This window comes from Hemitrygon akajei, chromosome 9 (genome assembly GCF_048418815.1).
Source record: "Hemitrygon akajei chromosome 9, sHemAka1.3, whole genome shotgun sequence".
Taxonomy (NCBI): Eukaryota; Metazoa; Chordata; class Chondrichthyes; order Myliobatiformes; family Dasyatidae; genus Hemitrygon; species Hemitrygon akajei.
In genome coordinates, this window is record NC_133132.1 from 31,277,954 (window position 1) to 31,296,993 (window position 19,040).

Below are 19,040 nucleotides of genomic sequence, written 5' to 3' on the forward strand. Positions count from 1 at the left end.
CAGATAAACCATCAAGTGGAAGATCATAACGAGGTAGGTTGTTCGGTCAAGTGTCCGTTTGATGTACAAGAGTCTGACAGCAGTCTGACTGGAGCCTGGCAGTGTCTGCTTTCAGGCATTTGTATCTACTGCCCAGTGGGAGAGGGAGAAGAGAGAATGTCCGGGGTGGGTGGAGATTTTGATTATGCTGTTTGCTTTACTGAGACACCAAGAAGTACAGAGAGGGGAGTCGCGTTTCTGTGATGTGCTGAGGTGTGTCCACAACTCCCTTTAGTTCTTTCAGTAACGTACAGAGCAGTTACCACACGAAGCCATGACGCATGCAGATAGAATGATTTTTATAAAAAATGCTTTTCAATAAAAGTCGAATAGTGTCGGGGACCTGCCAAATTTCTTTAGCCCCTGATGACGTAAAGGTGGAGCCGAGCTTTCTTGGCCGTGAACATAATACTCTGGTGTCCCTGGGTGTGGCAAAGTGTCACATTAACGATCAGAGAGAGCAGAGGAACTCCATCCCATTTGTGCTTGTCTTCACTCTCAGCGTGGGGGAAACAGAAGCAGATATACAGAGAAATGAACCAAAGCCAGGCGAATGGGACTAGCTTCAATGGGTCAAATTCAAAATTAATTTGACATCAAAGTGTGTGTTTTTCACTATATACTATCCTGATAATCATTTTCTGGTGGGCATTCACTAGTAGATACAAAGAAACACAACAGAACGAATGAAAAACTACAGACAAAGATAGAGCCTGTGCATTCTGACTAGTGATCAGACGATTGGAGGTTCGACTCCTACCTGTCTCACTGACCTCCTTTGCCCACTCTTTGGGGCAGCATGGTAGTGTAGTGGTTAGCGAAATGCTTTAGTGTACAGGCGACTGGGGTTCAATTGTCACCACTGCCTGTAGGGAGTTTGTACTTAATCCCCGTGACCACATGGGTTTCCTCTGGGTGCTCCAGTTTCCAAAGTTGTACCGGTTGGTAGGTTAAATGGTCATTGTAAATTGTCCTGTGATTAGGCTGGGGTTAAATCAGGGGTTGCTGGCCAACGTGGTTCGAAGGGCCAGAAGGACCTGTTCTGTAGTGTATCTCAATAAATAAACAAAGTGCAAAAGATGACAAGTTGTAATCAGCAAAATAGTAAATAACTAAATAAGCAAATAAATGAACAAGCGAAAGAACAAACAAAATTTCGAACATCGGCAGTGAGAAGAGAGTGTGGACTGGATGATGGATGCTGCTTTCTCGTGGCAGTGCTCCAAACAGACATGCTCAATTGTGGGGAGGGCTTTTTGTGATGTGCTGGACTGTATCCACTACATTCTGTAGGGAATTTCCATTCTTTGGTATTGGTTTTTCCATACCAGGCTATGATTATACTCTCCCCTGTGCATCTGTAGGTCTGTCAAATCTGTGCAATTTGTTTTAGAAAGTTGAGGCACTGCCATACCTTCTTTGTAATGGCACTTACACGCTGGTCCCAGGACAGGTCCTCTGAAATGATAACTCCATAGAATTTAAACTGACCCTCTCCATCTCCATTTCCCTGCTGCTCATGGATCTCCAGTTTCCACCTCATGAAGTCATTAATCAGCCCTTTGCTTTTGCTGACATTGAGTGAGAGGGTGTTGTTGAGGATAATTCAGCCAGATTTTCAATCTCCCTCCTATATGCTGATTCGTCACCACCAACATGGCTAAAATATTTGCGGACATGGTGCTTTTGTAACGGTGACAAGGGTCGGAGTGAAGGAAGGAAGAGCAACAACTTCCATTCCTGTGGCGCCTTTGATCCAGTAAAATCTCCCAAGCTGTTTCACAGAAACAACAATGAAACCAGTTTCAGACAGGGTCAGGGAATGAACATCAGGAGAGATTATCAAGGTTTGACAAAGAAGTAGATTTTTAGGAGTGTCTTATAAATGTTAGAGTTGGTTTATCATTGTCACGTGTACCAGGATGCAGTGAAAAGCTTCTGGTTACGTGGGGTGGCACAGTGGCGGAGTAACTCATGTTACAGAGCCAGTGATCACTGAGCGGGGTCTGATCCCCACTGCTGCCTGTAAGGAGCTTGTACACTCACCCTGTGAATGTGTATGATTCTTCCAGGTTCTCCTCTTTCCTCCCAGGTTCCAAAGTTGTACAGTTAGGGCTCATGAGTTGTGGGCTTGCTGTTGGCGACACTTGCGGGCTGCCTCCAGCACGTATTTGGACTGTGCTGATTGTTGGCGTAGATGATGCATCTCACTGTATGTTTCGATGTACTTGTGACAAATAAAGCTAATCTTTATGTATCATCTAGGCAGATCAGACCATGCATAAGCACATCGAGGTAGTCCAAAGGGAACAGTATGCAGAGTACACTGTTGAAAGCAGAATTCAGCCAACGTAGAAATAGGAGAGAAAGAAGAGGGAGAAATCCAGAGAGTAGGCCGAGGCAGCTGAAAATGCAGATGAAAAATATTCAAGTGACTAAAGGCTACACTGGGAAAGAGGCCAGAATTAGTGAGGCTGGAGATCTCAGAGGGTTATTGAGCTGGAAGTCACAGAGGCAAGAGAGTCTGAAGAGCTGGAGAGGTCAGATGGTTGAAATCGCCAAGGATGATGATAAGTTGCTTGATATAGAGGAACTGGATGAAATTATCCTCGTGGGAAAACAGGTTTTGTATTTGTGTAGAGAACAAGAATTCTTTCAGAAGAATGAAACCAAGTGAGGTATTGAAAGGACCAGAAGTTTGCCAAAGGTTAGATGGTCAGAGCAACAATTGGGTCACACTGCACTGGGTGACGAAAGCATTCATTAACCAGCCGTTGAGATTCTGTCACAGGGGAAAATCGATGGAGCGCGGCTGAATAAAGCTCAGAAACATCAAAGCGAACAGACATTCCAGTGATGGGTGAACTGCAGGCAGAGTCCACAGGGAGGGAAGATGAGCAATTGTCCATTAACACAGAGTATCGCTGCTGGTGTCTTTCCTATCAATGGAATGAAAAGTCAAAGTAGATCATGAAGACGATGCTCAGGGTGAAAACAGTTGTAAGGACAAGAAGACAAATGAGGGAAGTTTTTTTGAAAGTTAAACCAGTCTGAAAGAATTGTTTTGTCTCCAAACAATCTCTGTAGGAACGAAAAGAGAAAGGAAACCATGGGCTGTTTGGCTTGTTTAGAATATATATATACCATATAACAATCACAGCACGGAAACAGGCCATTCCGGCCCTCCTAGTCTGTGCCGAACTCTTAATCTCACCTAGTCCCACCTACCCGCACTCAGCCCATAACCCTCCACTCCTTTCCTGTCCATATACCTATCCAATTTTACCTTAAATGACACAACTGAACTGGCCTCTACTACTTCTACAGGAAGCTCATTCCACACAGCTATCACTCTCTGAGTAAAGAAATACCCCCTCGTGTTTCCCTTAAACTTTTGCCCCCTAACTCTCAAATCATGTCCTCTCGTTTGAATCTCCCCTACTCTCAATGGAAACAGCCTATTCACGTCAACTCTATCTATCCCTCTCAACATTTTAAATACCTCGATCAAATCCCCCCTCAACCTTCTACGCTCCAATGAATAGAGACATAACTTGTTCAACCTTTCTCTGTAACTTAAGTGCTGAAACCCAGGTAACATCCTAGTAAATCGTCTCTGCACTCTCTCTAATTTATTGATATCTTTCCTATAATTCGGTGACCAGAACTGTACACAATATTCCAAATTTGGCCTTACCAATGCCTTGTACAATTTTAACATTACATCCCAACTTCTGTACTCAATGCTCTGATTTATAAAGGCCAGCGTTCCAAAAGCCTTCTTCACCACCCTATCTACATGAGACTCCACCTTCAGGGAACTATGCACTGTTATTCCTAGATCTCTCTGTTCCACTGCATTCCTCAATGCCCTACCATTTACCCTGTATGTTCTATTTGGATTATTCCTGTCAAAATGTAGAACCTCACACTTCTCAGCATTAAACTCCATCTGCCAACGTTCAGCCCATTCTTCTAACCGGCATAAATCTCCCTGCAAGCTTTGAAAACCCACCTCATTATCCACAACACCTCCTACCTTAGTATCATCAGCATACTTACTAATCCAATTTACCACCCCATCATCCAGATCATTTATGTATATTACAAACAACATTGGGCCCAAAACAGATCCCTGAGGCACCCCGCTAGTCACCGGCCTCCATCCCGATAAACAATTATCCACCACTACTCTCTGGCATCTCCCATCTAGCCACTGTTGAATCCATTTTATTACTCCAGCATTAATACCTAACGACTGAACCTTCTTAACTAACCTTCCATGTGGAACTTTGTCAAAGGCCTTGCTGAAGTCCATATAGACTACATCCACTGCCTTACCCTCATCAACATTCCTCGTAACTACTTCAAAAAATTCAATAAGGTTTGTCAAACATGACCTTCCACGCACAAATCCATGCTGGCTACTCCTAATTAGATCCTGTCTATCCAGATAATTATAAATACTATCTCTAAGAATACTTTCCATTAATTTACCCACCACTGATGTCAAACTGACAGGTCTATAATTGCCAGGCTTACTTCTAGAACCCTTTTTAAACAATGGAACCACATGAGCAATACGCCAATCCTCCGGCACAATCCCCGTTTCTAATAACATCTGAAAGATCTCCGTCAGAGCTCCTGCTATCTCTACACAAACTTCCCTCAAGGTCCTGGGGAATATCCGGTCAGGACCCGGAGATTTATCCACTTTTAAATTTCTTAAAAGCGTTCTTCAAATTCCATTTACAGTTTAAACTTTTGCAGAACATGCCATGCTTAATATCATGTTACAATGGCAGTGGCTACTTTATGAGGTGCATCTGTACAACTGCTCATTAATGTGAACATCTGATCAACCAATCATGTGGCAGCAACTCAATGTATAAAAACATGTAGACATGACATGATCAAGAGGTTCAGTTGTTGTTCAGACCAGACATCAGAATGGGGAAGAAATGTGATCTAACTGACTTTGACTGTGGAATGATTGTTGGTGCCAGACAGGGTGGCTTGAGTATCTCCTGGGAACTTCACACACAATTGTCTCTATAGTTTACAGAGAATGGTGCAAAAGACAAAAAAAAAATCCAGTGAGCTGCTGTCCTGTGGGCAAAAGAGACATGTTAACAAGAGAGGTCAGGGAAAAATGGCCAGACTAGTTCAAGCTGAAGGGAAGACAAACTTTGAAGTCACACACACACGGAATGCTGGAGGAAGTCAGCAGGCCAGGTAGCATCTATGGAAAAGGGTAAACAATCAACATTTCTGGCTGGGACCCTTCCTTGGGATGAAGGGTCCTGATGCAGAGTCTCAGCCTGAAATGTCAACTGTTTACTCTTTTCCATAGATGCTAAGTTCCTCCCACATTATGTGTGTGTTGCTTTGGATTTCTAGCATCTGCAGGTTTTCTTGTCTTTGTGCAGATGCTTGAAGTGGATGGGCTGCAGCAGCAGAAGACCAGGAACATACACACATAAAGGGGCCGGTGAGTGTAGGTGCTAGTTTAGTGTTAATGGGCGCCTATTGAAGCTCCCATTGGCACTTTGATGTTGTATGCCCACAGCAAATGTACAGTATCTGCTACACAGACAATAAAGAAAGCACTTCACACAAAGAACTGTGGAGAATCTGACACAGTAAGCCTTTTAAGCTTGTTGATATATTTATGTGTTGAATTGGAAAAGACGTGTTGGCAAAGAGATTACTTTCAGTTCCAGTGCCAGTCCCATGCCTTTGATGCTAAGATATAACAAAGGTTGGGTTTGGATTAAAATTTCTTCATTTAGAGATCATGATAGGATGCATCCCAATTTGTAAGGGACATGTGATTCATTTACTCAAAGACGATAGAACATCTGCTGTTGAGACAAAGCGGTTTCCCAAACCAACCATTTTCTCATCCAAGTGAGATTGACTAGATTGTGACGTATGGGATCATATTGACATGGCTGGCTTTGCTCATAGCCAGTGTGTAGCGAGTCCTGGCATGTTCCAGTGGCAGCAGATTTCCACCTCAGTGACATTTACAATACTCGAGTGACACGTATCACTCCACCTCAGTGAAATTTACAATACCCGAGTGATACGTATCACTCCACCTCAGTGACATTTACAATACTCGAGTGACACATATCACACCACCTCAGTGACATTTACAATACTCGAGTGACATGTATCACTCCACCTCAGTGACATTTACAATACTCGAGTGACATGTATCACTCCACCTCAGTGACATTTACAATACTCGAGTGATATGTATCACACCACCTCAGTGACATTTACAATACTCGAGTGACATATATCACTCCACCTCAGTGACATTTACAATACTCGAGTGATACGTATCACACCACCTCAGTGACATTTACAATACTCGAGTGACACGTATCACACCACCTCAGTGACATTTACAATACTCGAGTGATACGTATCACACCACCTCAGTGACATTTACAATACTCGAGTGACACGTATCACACCACCTCAGTGACATTTACAATACTCGAGTGACACGTATCACACCACCTCTGGCATTTGTGTGAGTGAAGAATCAGTATTAGGTTTATTATTACTGTTAAAAGTTGTGAAATTTGTTATGTTGTGGCTGAAACACAGTATCTGAGATAAAACATTGTTGTAAGGTAAAATAATAAATGAATATATAATTAGTGTGAAAGAGGAAGAGCGAGGTTTACGTTAATAGTGATAGTTTGTGAGTTCACGGACAGTTCTGAACTCTCTTTAAGACTCTCCAGCTCACTTTCTCGGGAGTGTTTATTTGTTTATGGTGTACATTTGCTCAGCTTGTCTTTGTTTGCACACTGGCCGCTCAGCAATGTTTCTGTGCAGTTTATCATAGATTCTGTTGCATTTATTTGCTCTCCTACAAATGCCTGCAAGAAAATGAATCTCAGTGTAGTAATTGGTTTCTTATACCATGTGTAATTTGACAATAAATTTACTTTCAACTTTCAAATCTGATGGCAGAGGGAAAGCAGCTGTTCCTATACCATTGGGTGTGCATCTTCAGGCTCCTGTACCTCCTCCCTGATGGTAGTAATGAGAAGAGGGCAAGACAGTGAGGGTCCGAAATGATTGATGCTTCCTTCCTGAGGCACTGCCTCGTGAAGACGTCCTTAGTGGTGGGGAGTTTTGCGTCTAGAGTCTACAGCCTCTTTGATCCTGTACATTGGAGCCTCCACTCAAGGCAGTGATGCTGAGAGAGGGAGCAGATGGAATTCCAGCCATGGAACAGAAGTAGTAACAGGTGTTGGAAGATCCCAAGCTGAGATGGAAACCATTAAGTTGATGGGTCTGAATTAGTTAAAGATAACATTAAGCACAATTTAATTGATCTTGACATTCTATTGCAAGGGCAGGAATGTTCCAGTACATATATTCTAATAATCATACAGACTTGACTAAGACCACTGCCTTGTCGTACAGCTCCAGCTGTGTTGCCCCAGCTGTTCCCTTTGACATGACTGAAGTGTCGGCAAAATTGTCACACTGTTCCATGACATTAGTTTTACGATCTCCTCAGGGCCGTTGTAAAGCAAAGCTTTATGTGCTGTGATTACACAAGGTGGATTGCCCCGAATCTGCTTAATGAAACAGCTTCTGTCTCCGATGGTTCAGTGGGGAGGTAATGGCCAACTCCGGCATCTGCTCTGGTACATCTGATCACAGAGCAAGGTGCAACACTGGCTCTGTCCCAGCCCACTCCGAGCCAGTCAGCTGTGACACCAAGTTGAGAACAGTTTGCTGGCAACTTTGGCATGGAAAAGAGCAAATGGTTATTTTTAGTTCTGTCACTGGTTTCTCTCAGTTGTTTTATTCAGAATTTCCCTGGGTTATCAACACTCAATTTACACTCAGTGATCACTGTTTTCGGTACCTTCTGTACCTAGTAACATGGCCGCTGAGTGTGCAGTATGTCTGTTCTGTAGCCCACCCACCTCAAGGTTCAACGTGCTGTGCGTTCAGAGATGCTCTTCTGCACACCACTGTTGTAACGGGTGGCTATTTGGGTTAGTCATCTTCTTGTCAACTTGAACCAGTTTGGCCATTCTCCTCTGACCTCTCTCATTAACAAGGCATTTTTACCCAGACAACTGCAGCTCACTGGATGCTTTTTGTTTATCACACTATTCTCTGTAAACTCTAGAGGCTGTTGTGCATGAAAATCCCAAGAGTTCAGCAGTTTCTGAGATACTCAATCCACCAACAACCATTCCATGGTCAAATTCACCTAGATCACATTTCTTTGTCACATTCTGACATCTGGCATGAGCACAACCGAACCGCTTGACCATGCTTACACATTTTATGCATTGAGTTGCTGCCACATGATTGGCTGATTAGACAACTGCATTAATGAATGTCTATCCATTCCCCTCTGACCTCTCTCATTAGTAAGGTGTTTTCATCCACATAACTCCTGCTCACTAGATTCTTGCACGATCTCCTGTCAACTCTAGAAATGGTTGTGCAAGAAAATCCCAGTTTCGGAGACACTCAAACCTCCCTGTCTGGCACCAAAAAATCATTCCACAGTCAAAGTCACTTAGATCACATTTTTGCCCCATTCTGATGTTCAAACCTCTTGACCATGGCCACATGCTCTTATGCATTGAGTTGCTGCCATGTGATTGGCTGATTAGATATTTACATTAATGAAGTGTACCTAATAAAGTCGCCACTGAGATTTTGTCATGAAATTTATTGTTTTGTGGCAGCAGTACAGTGCATAAAATTACAATAAGTTATAAAAAGAAATATTAAAAAATAGATATCTAGTGCAACAATAGAGCAAATAAGGAGGTAGTGTTCATGGGTTCATGATCCATTCAGAAATCTAATAGCAGACAGGAAGAAGCTGTCCCTAAGACATTGAGTGTGTGTTTTCAGGGGTCCTCTGCCTCCTGCCTGATGGTAGCAATGAGAAGAGAGCATGTCCTGGATGGTGACGATCCTCAATGATAAATGCTGCCTTCTCGAACCGTCACCTATTGAAAATGTGTTGTCATGAATTAAACCAAAGTGGTCTTTTATATTTAATGATTTCCTTTGTTCTACAGAATGGCCTGAGTTTGTGAAGAACTACGCACCTTGGTGGGCATCCCACACTCTCGACTGGTTAAAGTACGGCAAGGAAGTCCTTGTGGTCCACTATGAAGATCTGAAGCACGATCTGTTCAACCAGCTGAAAAAGATGGTGTGCATCCTGGGCCTCAGTGTCTCCGACGACAGGCTGCTCTGTGTGGAGAGCCAGAAGGATGGGAACTTCAAACGCTCTGGCCTCAGGAAACTGGAATATGATCCCTACACTCCAGAGATGAGGAAAATGATTGATGCTTTTGTCAAGACTGTAGACGTGGCCCTCAAGCTGAGAAACCTAGCTGGTGTTCCCGAGGATTACGCCCCCAGATGATTTTGTTGGTAAATGCTTTTGGGACATAGCTGTGTTCTCTCCTTCCCCGGTCGGTACTCCTTCTCCCACAGTGGGTGGCTTCTTTTAATATTCAACAGCTATTAGCTTCCTAGGTGCTTCCAGCATCTAGAGAGAAGTCACCGGATAGAAACAGCTGAGGGTGTCAGTAACTGTATAGTGTGGTTATGCCAGGAAGCAACCTTTAGGAAGTGGAGTGTTGCCAGGATGGGTGACTGCCTGAAGTTCGCCACAATGTGGAAGGAGGCATTTGTATGATTTTGGGTTTTGTGACCTGCAGGAGCTGGAGTTTGCCACAATGTGGAAGGAGGCATTTGTATGATTTTGGGTTTTGTGACCTGCAGGAGCTGGAGTTTGCCACCATGTGGAAGCAGATATCAGTGTGGCCCATGGGCTTTGTAACAAAGGGAAGCTGGAGTTTACCTCCTGTTACGGATTCAAGCGACAATAAATATATGAGTGAGGCAGGGGTTTTTATAACAAATAACACGTTTATTAAACACTGAAAACAAACCCCCCAAAAGTAAACAAATCACTAACGTAACCAGAAATCAGCTGCTGTGTGGCAGCTTAAACAGTTCTTAAAGCAAGGAATTGCAAAAGTTCAAAATGCTTACAGTCCATTTAAGGGAGAGACTTTTTAAGACGATTTAAATTCTCTTTCACGTCATGTTGTTGCAATTCCCAGGCGAACTACTTTTCCCACGAAGATGGAAATGAAACGGCTTAAAGGCACTGACCCTTCCTTTACCTGTTCCCAATCCTTTCTGCTATTATTCACAGGGATTAACACGAGAACAGTCAATGAATTCCTTCCGAATAGGGATCAAACAAGGTCGAACCTGTTTCACCGTCGAAATTGATTCTCCTCGATCTTTTAACTCCCGAACTCTGATCTTCACTCTCCACTGATTCTCAATGAGCAGTATTATAAAGAAACTGCTGGCAATGACCTTTTAAACTTTAGGCATTAGATAAAACTTCATCTTTCAACTAAACTGAGTCATAACATTAAATCACGCAGTGGCATGAAGTCAACATGGCAAATCCAGCCACGAACTGCCTCTCCTCACAGGGAGGGGTCCTCCTTTTAAACCCTGTAAAAAAAAACTGTCACATGACCTCTACTGGCAGGAAAATGACGTCACTCCACCATCACAAAACCATTACCTCAAGTCCAGTACAGCTTCAACACCTGTCACGTGACAAGTACACCACTGTCACGTGTCACGGATACGTAACACCTCCCTCCAAAAAAACATTTTTGGTCTGACAAGAACAAAAATTTTAACAATTATTTACAAGAACAACAAGTATATAAATTTTATAACATACATAATATACAATACAGTATCATCATATAACATCTTACAACTCACAATACAGTAGGAGTGTTACAATTGTAAAGAAAAACCACTCCATATAAAAAAATACATTGTACATTCAACATCGAGATAGACAATCAGCAACCACATTATCTTTACCTTTAATATGAGTTATCACAATATTGTACTCTTGTAACATCAAACTCCAATTTAATAATCTTCTGTTTTTGTTTTTCATCTTACTCAGAAACACTAACGGATTGTGATCAGTGTAAACAATAAGTGGTTTTTGAGTTGTACCAACATATACCTCAAAATATTCTAAAGCTAAAACAAGAGATAACAATTCCTTCTCTATTGTCGAATAGTTTCTTTGATGCTTATTAAATTTCTTAGAAAAATAAGCTACTGGATGATCAACCTCATCACCCTCATTCCTTTGCATTAATACTGCTCCTGCAGCCTCATCACTAGCATCTACAGCTAATGAAAAAGGTTTTTCAAAGTCAGGTGCCTTAAGCACAGGTTGTTGACATATCATTGTTTTCAATTTTCCAAATGCTTCTTGACAAGGCACTGTCCACACAAACTTCACATTCTTCTGCAAAAGGTTAGTTAATGGAAGGGCAACATTATCAAAATTCTTACAAAATTTTCGATAATATCCTACCATTCCCAAGAATCTTCTGAGAGTTTTCCCCGTTGGAGTGGGAATCTCTAAAATTGCCCGAACTTTTGCCTGAACAGGAGCTACCTTACCTTGACCCACAACATAACCAAGGTAAGTCACAGTGGCATGTCCAAATTCACTCTTAGCTAAATTAATAGTTAAGTTAGCTTTTGAAAGCCTTTCAGACAATTTCTCCACTGCAATAATTTGTGCTTCCCAAGTATCATTTCCTGTCACTAAATCATCAATATAAGCATCAGTATTTTTCAATCCCTGAATCACAGAGTTAATCATCCTCTGGAAAGTACCTGGGGCATTCTTCATCCCAAATAGAAGAACATTATACTCATATAACCCAGATAGCGTTACAAATGCAGAAATCTCTCTACCTCTGTCCGTTAATGGAACACACCAATACCCTTTCAATAAATCAATCTTTGTAAGGAACTTTGCTTTTCCAACTTAATCTACACAGTCATCTACTCTAGGAATTGGATATGCATCTGTTTTCGTTACAGCACTCACCTTCCTATAGTCCGTACAAAACCATCTGGTTTTGGCACCATAACACAGGGTGAACTCCAATTCGAGTTATAAGGTTTAATAATATTATTCTCTAACATATATTTAATTTCTTTCTCAGCAAGTTCACATTTTTCTATGTTCATCCTATATGGGTGTTGTTTAATAGGTTTGGCATCTCCAACATCTACATCATGTGAAGCTATAGTAGTCCTTCTCGGAACATCTGGAAACAAATCCTTATATTTAAAAATTAATTCCTTCACCTGCTGTTTCTGCTCTAGCTGTAAATGTGCTAATTTCTCATCAATATTTTCCAGAATGGTTGAATTTGGCAACCTGACAGAAACAATGTTGGATTTAGAATGAAATTCAGATGAATCATCTATCATGTTCCTAGTTAAATCAAACTCATTCTCACTAACCACAATAGTCACAGTATCAGATTGTTTCTCAAAATATGGTTTTATCATATTTATATGGCAAAGTTGTGTTGACCTTCTACGATCGGGAGTTTTTATCACGTAATCCACATCATTAATTTTAGACACAATTTCATAAGGACCATGACATCTAGCTTATAAAGGATTTGTTTGCACTGGGAAAAGAACCAACACCTTATCTCCAGGCTTAAACATCCCCATCCTAGCTTCTTTATCATACCAAGTTTTCATTTTCTCCTGAGCCAATTTTAAATTTTCCTTGGCTAAGCTTCAAGCTTTATGTAACCTGTCCTTAAATTTCAAAACATAGTCCAACAAATTAGTGTGTATTTCCTTACTAATCCACCTCCTCATCAACCCTCCTTTTTCCAAGTAATATCCTACTGGCACCTTCTCAATTTCACTATCTAGTAGAGCTTGTTCTCTTAATTTTATAATCTCAGGGTCTCTATTCTGCTCTGCTATCATCTCCTTCCGAGACAGAGATAAATCTTCATAGACAGACCTACTCCAAGAATCTTGTTCAAACCACGAAGGTAAGAAAGTCTCTGACACATCCTCAAAACTCGAATCCTGAGTTGAACAGTCATGAGTAACAACCTCATTCTGCGCATCAATCTTTTTAGCCATAGCTCTAGTCACAACACAGGAAGAATCTGTGTTAGAATTCATCTCTGGTTCCTCTGACTCCATTGTCAAATGCATTTCAGGAAAAACTTGTCCACCTGCCAAGTCATTACCTAACAATAAAGAAATACCCTTCACAGGTAAGCTATGCTGTAATCCTACTTCAACAAATCCTGTAACTAACCCTGACTTTAAATTTACTTTATGTAAATGTACAGGCATAAAATCACTCCCAACACCTCTTATATAATTTACCTCACCAGTATCAGACTCTTCATTAAACTTCAATACACTGTCTAACATCAGTGATTGAGAAGCTCCAGTATCCCTAAGGATTTTTATTGGCACCAGAGTAGATCCTTCTTTCAAGGATACAAACCCTTCAGTTATAAAATGATCATATCCCTTTTTAACTTGGTCAGACTCTAACAAAACCTCATTTGTGTTTATCGAACCCTGTAATTTTACAGGTGCTTCAGTATGTTACACACAAGCATCTGGAACTGCTTCCTTCTCTTTCTTTTTCAATCTGAAACAGTTAGCTATTACATGGCCAGGCTTCCTACAATAGTTACAAATAAGACCAAACTGTCTTTCCTTCACAGGTTTTCCTTCCTCCTTACCTTTCCCATTAACTTCTGATTTAATTGCTCATTTACCTTGAGTCTCTGTGTTATTTTTCCTCTTAAAAATTCTGCCCTGAGGAAATTTATTCTTATGGATTAAAACACACTCATCAGCTAATCTAGCAGAGTCCTGCAATGTATCAGTATCCCTCTCATTTAAGTAGGTCCTTACTTCAACAGGAATGCTTCTTTTAAATTCCTCCATTAAAATCAGCTCTTTCAATGTATCATAGTCCTCATTTACATTTTTAGAAGAAACCCATCTCTCAAAACACACAGCTTTATCATAGGCAAATTCCACATAAGTTTTTTCCACAGACTTCTTCAAACTTCTGAATCTTTCTCTATACGCTTCTGGGACTAATTCATATGCTTTTAAAAAATGCTTTTTCACAATATCATAATCAAGTGCTTGCGCAGCAGTTAAAGCTGTATAAACTTGTTGTGCTTTGCCTTTAATTACACTATAACAACACTGACCATTTATCTTTTGGCCACTCTGAAATCTGAGCAATCGTTTCAAAATGTTGGAAATATCTTTCCACATCTGCTTCACTAAATGGAGGGACCAATTTAATTTCTTGACTAGCAACAAATGATTTTCTAGAACCAGAAGACTGATTCCCAGACCTTAATTCCATCATTGCATATTCAAAATCCCTTTTTTTCTGATCAGCTTCTAACCTACAACGCTCCAACTTCATTTGCTCGATTTGCAACTGCATCTCCAGATTACTTATTGGAAACGACTCTAAAATCGATTCATCAAAATCACCCGAATCCACATAGTGTGACGTGATTTTTCTCTGTATTACAGCCTTTGATGTAGTCTTCAAAATACTTTTAAGTTGCAATCTACTAGCTATCTCAGACACCTCAGTTTTTTTCGCCTTCGCTAACAACTCCATGTCTGGCGAAGCCAGAAACTCATCAATATTCATTGTGGCCGAATACCACTCACAAGCCAATCAAACAAAAGAATCGAGTATTCCCCTTTTCCAAAACACCGATCCAAAATTTAACAAGCATTTAAACTCAAATGATCCAATCCCGGATGAGCCCCATATTTATGTTACGGATTCAAGCGACAATAAATATATGAGTGAGGCAGGGGTTTTTATAACAAATAACATGTTTATTAAACACTGAAAACAGACCCCCAAAAGTAAACAAATCACTAACGTAACTGGAAATCAGCTGCTGTGCAGCAGCTTAAACAGTTCTTAAAGCAAGGAATTGCAAAAGTTCAAAATGCTTACAGTCCATTTAAGGGAGAGACTTTTTAAGATGATTTAAATTCTCTTTTCACATCGTGTTGTTGCAATTCCCAGGCGAACTACTTCTCCCACGAAGATGGAAATGAAATGGCTTAAAGGCACTGACCTTTCCTTTACAAAACTGTTCCCAATCCTTTCTGCTATTATTCACAGGGATTAACATGAGAACAGTCAACGAATTCCTTCCGAATAGGGATCAAACAAGGTCGAACCTGTTTCACCATCGAAATCGATTCTCCTCAATCTTTTAACTCCCGAACTCTGATCTTCACTCTCCACTGATTCTCAACTAGCAGTATTATAAAGAAACTGCTGGCAATGACCTTTTAAACTTTAGGCATTAGATAAAACTTCATCTTTCAACTAAACTGGGTCATAACATTAAATCACGCAGTGGCATGAGGTCAACATGGCAAATCCAGCCACAAACTGCCCCTCCTCACAGGGAGGGGCCCTCCTTTTAAACCCTGTAAAAAAGAACTGTCACATGACCTCTGCTGGCAGGAAAATGACGTCATTCCACCATCACAAGACCATTACCTCAAGTCCAGTACAGCTTCAACACCTGTCACGTGACAAGAACACCACTGTCACATGTCACGGGGACGTAACACTCCATGTGGAAGGAGATATTAGTGTGGAGGAGCTGCAGTTCACCACAGTGTGGAGCAGATATCAGTGTGGCCCATGGGCTTTTTAACAAAGGAAAGTTGGAGTTTACCTCCATGTGGAAGGAGATATTAGTGTGGAGGAGCTGCAGTTCACCACAGTGTGGAAGCAGATATCAGTGTGGTCCATGGGCTTTGTGACCTGCAGGAGCCGGAATTTGCCACAGTGTGGAAGGCGGTATCAGTGTGATTCGTAGCTTTGTGACAAAGTAAAGATGGAGTTTGCCACCATGTGGAAGGAGATATCAGTGTGGCCCATGGTCTTTGTGACATTCAGGAGCTTCAGTTTACCACAGTGTGGAAGCAGATATCAGTGTGGAAGGAGGTATCAGTGTGGTCCATGGACAGTGTGGAAAGAGATATCAGTGTGGTCCATGGACAGTGTGGAAGGAGATATCAGTGTAGTCCATGGGCAGTGTGGAAGGAGATATCAGTGTGGTCCATGGGCAGTGTGGAAGGAGATATCAGTGTGGTCCATGGGCAGTGTGGAAGGAGATATCAGTGTGGTCCATGGGCTTTGTGACATTCAGGAACTGGAGTTTGTCACTGTGTGGAAGGAGATATCAGTGTGGTCCATGGGCAGTGTGGAAGGAGATATCAGTGTGGTCCATGGACAGTGTGGAAGGAGATATCAGTGTGACCCATGGACAGTGTGGAAGGAGATATCAGTGTGGTCCATGGGCTTTGTGACACTCAGGAACTGGAGTTTGTCACAGTGCGGAAGGAGATATCAGTGTGGTCCATGGACAGTGTGGAAGAAGATATCAGTTTGGTCCATGGACAGTGTGGAAGGAGATATCAGTGTGGTCCATGGGCAGTGTGGAAGGAGATATCAGTGTGGTCCATGGGCTTTGTGACATTCAGGAACTGGAGTTTGTCACTGTGTGGAAGGAGATATCAGTGTGGTCCATGGACAGTGTGGAAGGAGATATCAGTGTGGTCCATGGGCTTTGTGACATTCAGGAACTGGAGTTTGTCACTGTGTGGAAGGAGATATCAGTGTGGTCCATGGACGGTGTGGAAGGAGATATCAGTGTGGTCCATAGACAGTGTGGAAGGAGATATCAGTGTGGTCCATGGACAGTGTGGAAGGAGATATCAGTGTGACCCGTGGACAGTGTGGAAGGAGATATCAGTATGGTCCATGGACAGTGTGGAAGGAGATATCAGTGTGGTCCATGGACAGTGTGGAAGGAGATATCAGTGTGGTCCATGGACAGTGTGGAAGGAGATATCAGTGTGGTCCATGGACAGTGTGGAAGGAGATATCAGTGTGGTCCATGGGCTTTGTGACATTCAGGAACTGGAGTTTGTCACTGTGTGGAAGGTGATATCAGTGTGGTCCATGGACGGTGTGGAAGGAGATATCAGTGTGGTCCATAGACAGTGTGGAAGGAGATATCAGTGTGACCCGTGGACAGTGTGGAAGGAGATATCAGTGTGGTCCATGGACAGTGTGGAAGGAGATATCAGTGTGGTCCATGGACAGTGTGGAAGGAGATATCAGTGTGGTCTATGGACAGTGTGGAAGGAGATATCAGTGTGGTCCATGGACAGTGTGGAAGGAGATATCGGTGTGGTCCATGGGCTTTGTGATATTCAGGAACTGGAGTTTGTCACTGTGTGGAAGGAGATATCAGTGTGGTCCATGGACGGTGTGGAAGGAGATATCAGTGTGGTCCATGGGCTTTGTGACATTCAGGAACTGGAGTTTGTCACTGTGTGGAAGGAGATATCAGTGTGGTCCATGGACAGTGTGGAAGGAGATATCAGTGTGGTCCATGGACAGTGTGGAAGGAGATATCAGTGTGACCCATGGACAGTGTGGAAGGAGATATCAGTGTGGTCCATGGACAGTGTGGAAGGAGATATCAATGTGGTCCATGGACAGTGTGGAAGGAGATATCAGTGTGGTCCTTGGACGGTGTGGAAGGAGATATCAGTGTGGTCCATAGACAGTGTGGAAGGAGATATCAGTGTGGTCCATGGACAGTGTGGAAGGAGATATCAGTGTGACCCCTGGACAGTGTGGAAGGAGATATCAGTGTGGTCCATGGACAGTGTGGAAGGAGATATCAGTGTGGTCCATGGACAGTGTGGAAGGAGGTATCAGTGTGGTCCATGGACAGTGTGGAAGGAGATATCAGTGTGGTCCATGGACGGTGTGGAAGGAGATATCAGTGTGACCCATGGACAGTGTGGAAGGAGATATCAGTGTGGTCCATGGACAGTGTGGAAGGAGATATCAGTGTGACCCATAGACAGTGTGAAAGGAGATATCAGTGTGGTCCATGGACAGTGTGGAAGGAGATATCAGTGTGGTCCATGGACAGTGTGGAAGGAGATATCAGTGTGACCCATGGACAGTGTGGAAGGAGATATCAGTGTGGTCCATGGACAGTGTGGAAGGAGATATCAGTGTGGTCCATGGACAGTGTGGAAGGAGATATCAGTGTGGTCCATGGACAGTGTGGAAGGAGATATCAGTGTGGTCCATGGGCAGTGTGGAAGGAGATATCAATGTGGTCCATGGACAGTGTGGAAGGAGATATCAGAGTGGTCCATGGGCTTTGTGACATTCAGGAACTGGACTTGGACCTTTGCCTCTCGTTTTAATGCTTTTCTTTGACTGTCAAATCTGGAGCTGAGTTGCAGAGAAAAGTGGCGACTCTGATTGGTTGGAATGAACATGGGCAGGAACCAGCCAAGAGCCTTTTACCGAGGAGGGGGTGGGAAGAGAAGGGGCAAGTTGAGAGAAAGCATGTACTTATTAATGTCAACCAACACCCACCCATCTGGATCACACCACAACAGGCAACCAATGGTTTATCAGGTGCAAACCTATCCCTGCTTTGATTGAGAACACAGTCACTGTCTTGCTCTTCCACACCTTCCTCATAATATTAATTGATTATGGGCTGTTGTTTAGAGTTCAGCCTGGCAAATTCATTCACTAAGAACATCTGGGATGATCAACGTATTTAACGTGACAGGATATCACAGGCTGTTTCCTGCTCCTTTCAGAAACGATCAACCACTGCCTGCCAAACTGTGGTGACTCATGTTAGAATGAAATCAGTGTATTTTATAGACATGGAGGCAGATCTTACCTCACTCATATGATGCAGAGCCTTTGTTGGGGGAAGAGAGGTGGGCGGAGGGGGGAGAGAGAGCGGGGAGGGAGAGAAAGAGAATGTAAGTGAAACAGAAAGAGAGGAGAGAAAACTTTGATATAATTGGGGTCAATTATTTACATTAGGTAACTCAATAAAACACTCATTTCCATGCGATTTTCTTTGAGAAGCTACATGAATGGATTAGGAAAGTAATTAAATTTGAACTAGATAAAGCTGCAGATAAATTGAAAGGACGGGACGAAATGG

At 42.4% G+C, this 19,040-nt stretch overlaps 1 protein-coding gene across 5 annotated transcripts in view; it reads left to right on the forward strand.

The window, feature by feature from the left end:
- Nucleotides 1-19,040, forward strand: part of LOC140732995 (sialate:O-sulfotransferase 2-like) — a 450,507-nt gene that overhangs the window by 426,546 nt on the left and 4,921 nt on the right. For all 5 annotated transcript variants that reach the window (XM_073055731.1, XM_073055733.1, XM_073055735.1 and 2 more), the window contains one exon: nt 9,129-9,489. In XM_073055731.1, coding sequence (XP_072911832.1) covers nt 9,129-9,481 — 353 coding nt within the window. In that variant the 3' untranslated portion in view covers nt 9,482-9,489. The remainder of the gene's footprint in view (nt 1-9,128; nt 9,490-19,040) is intronic.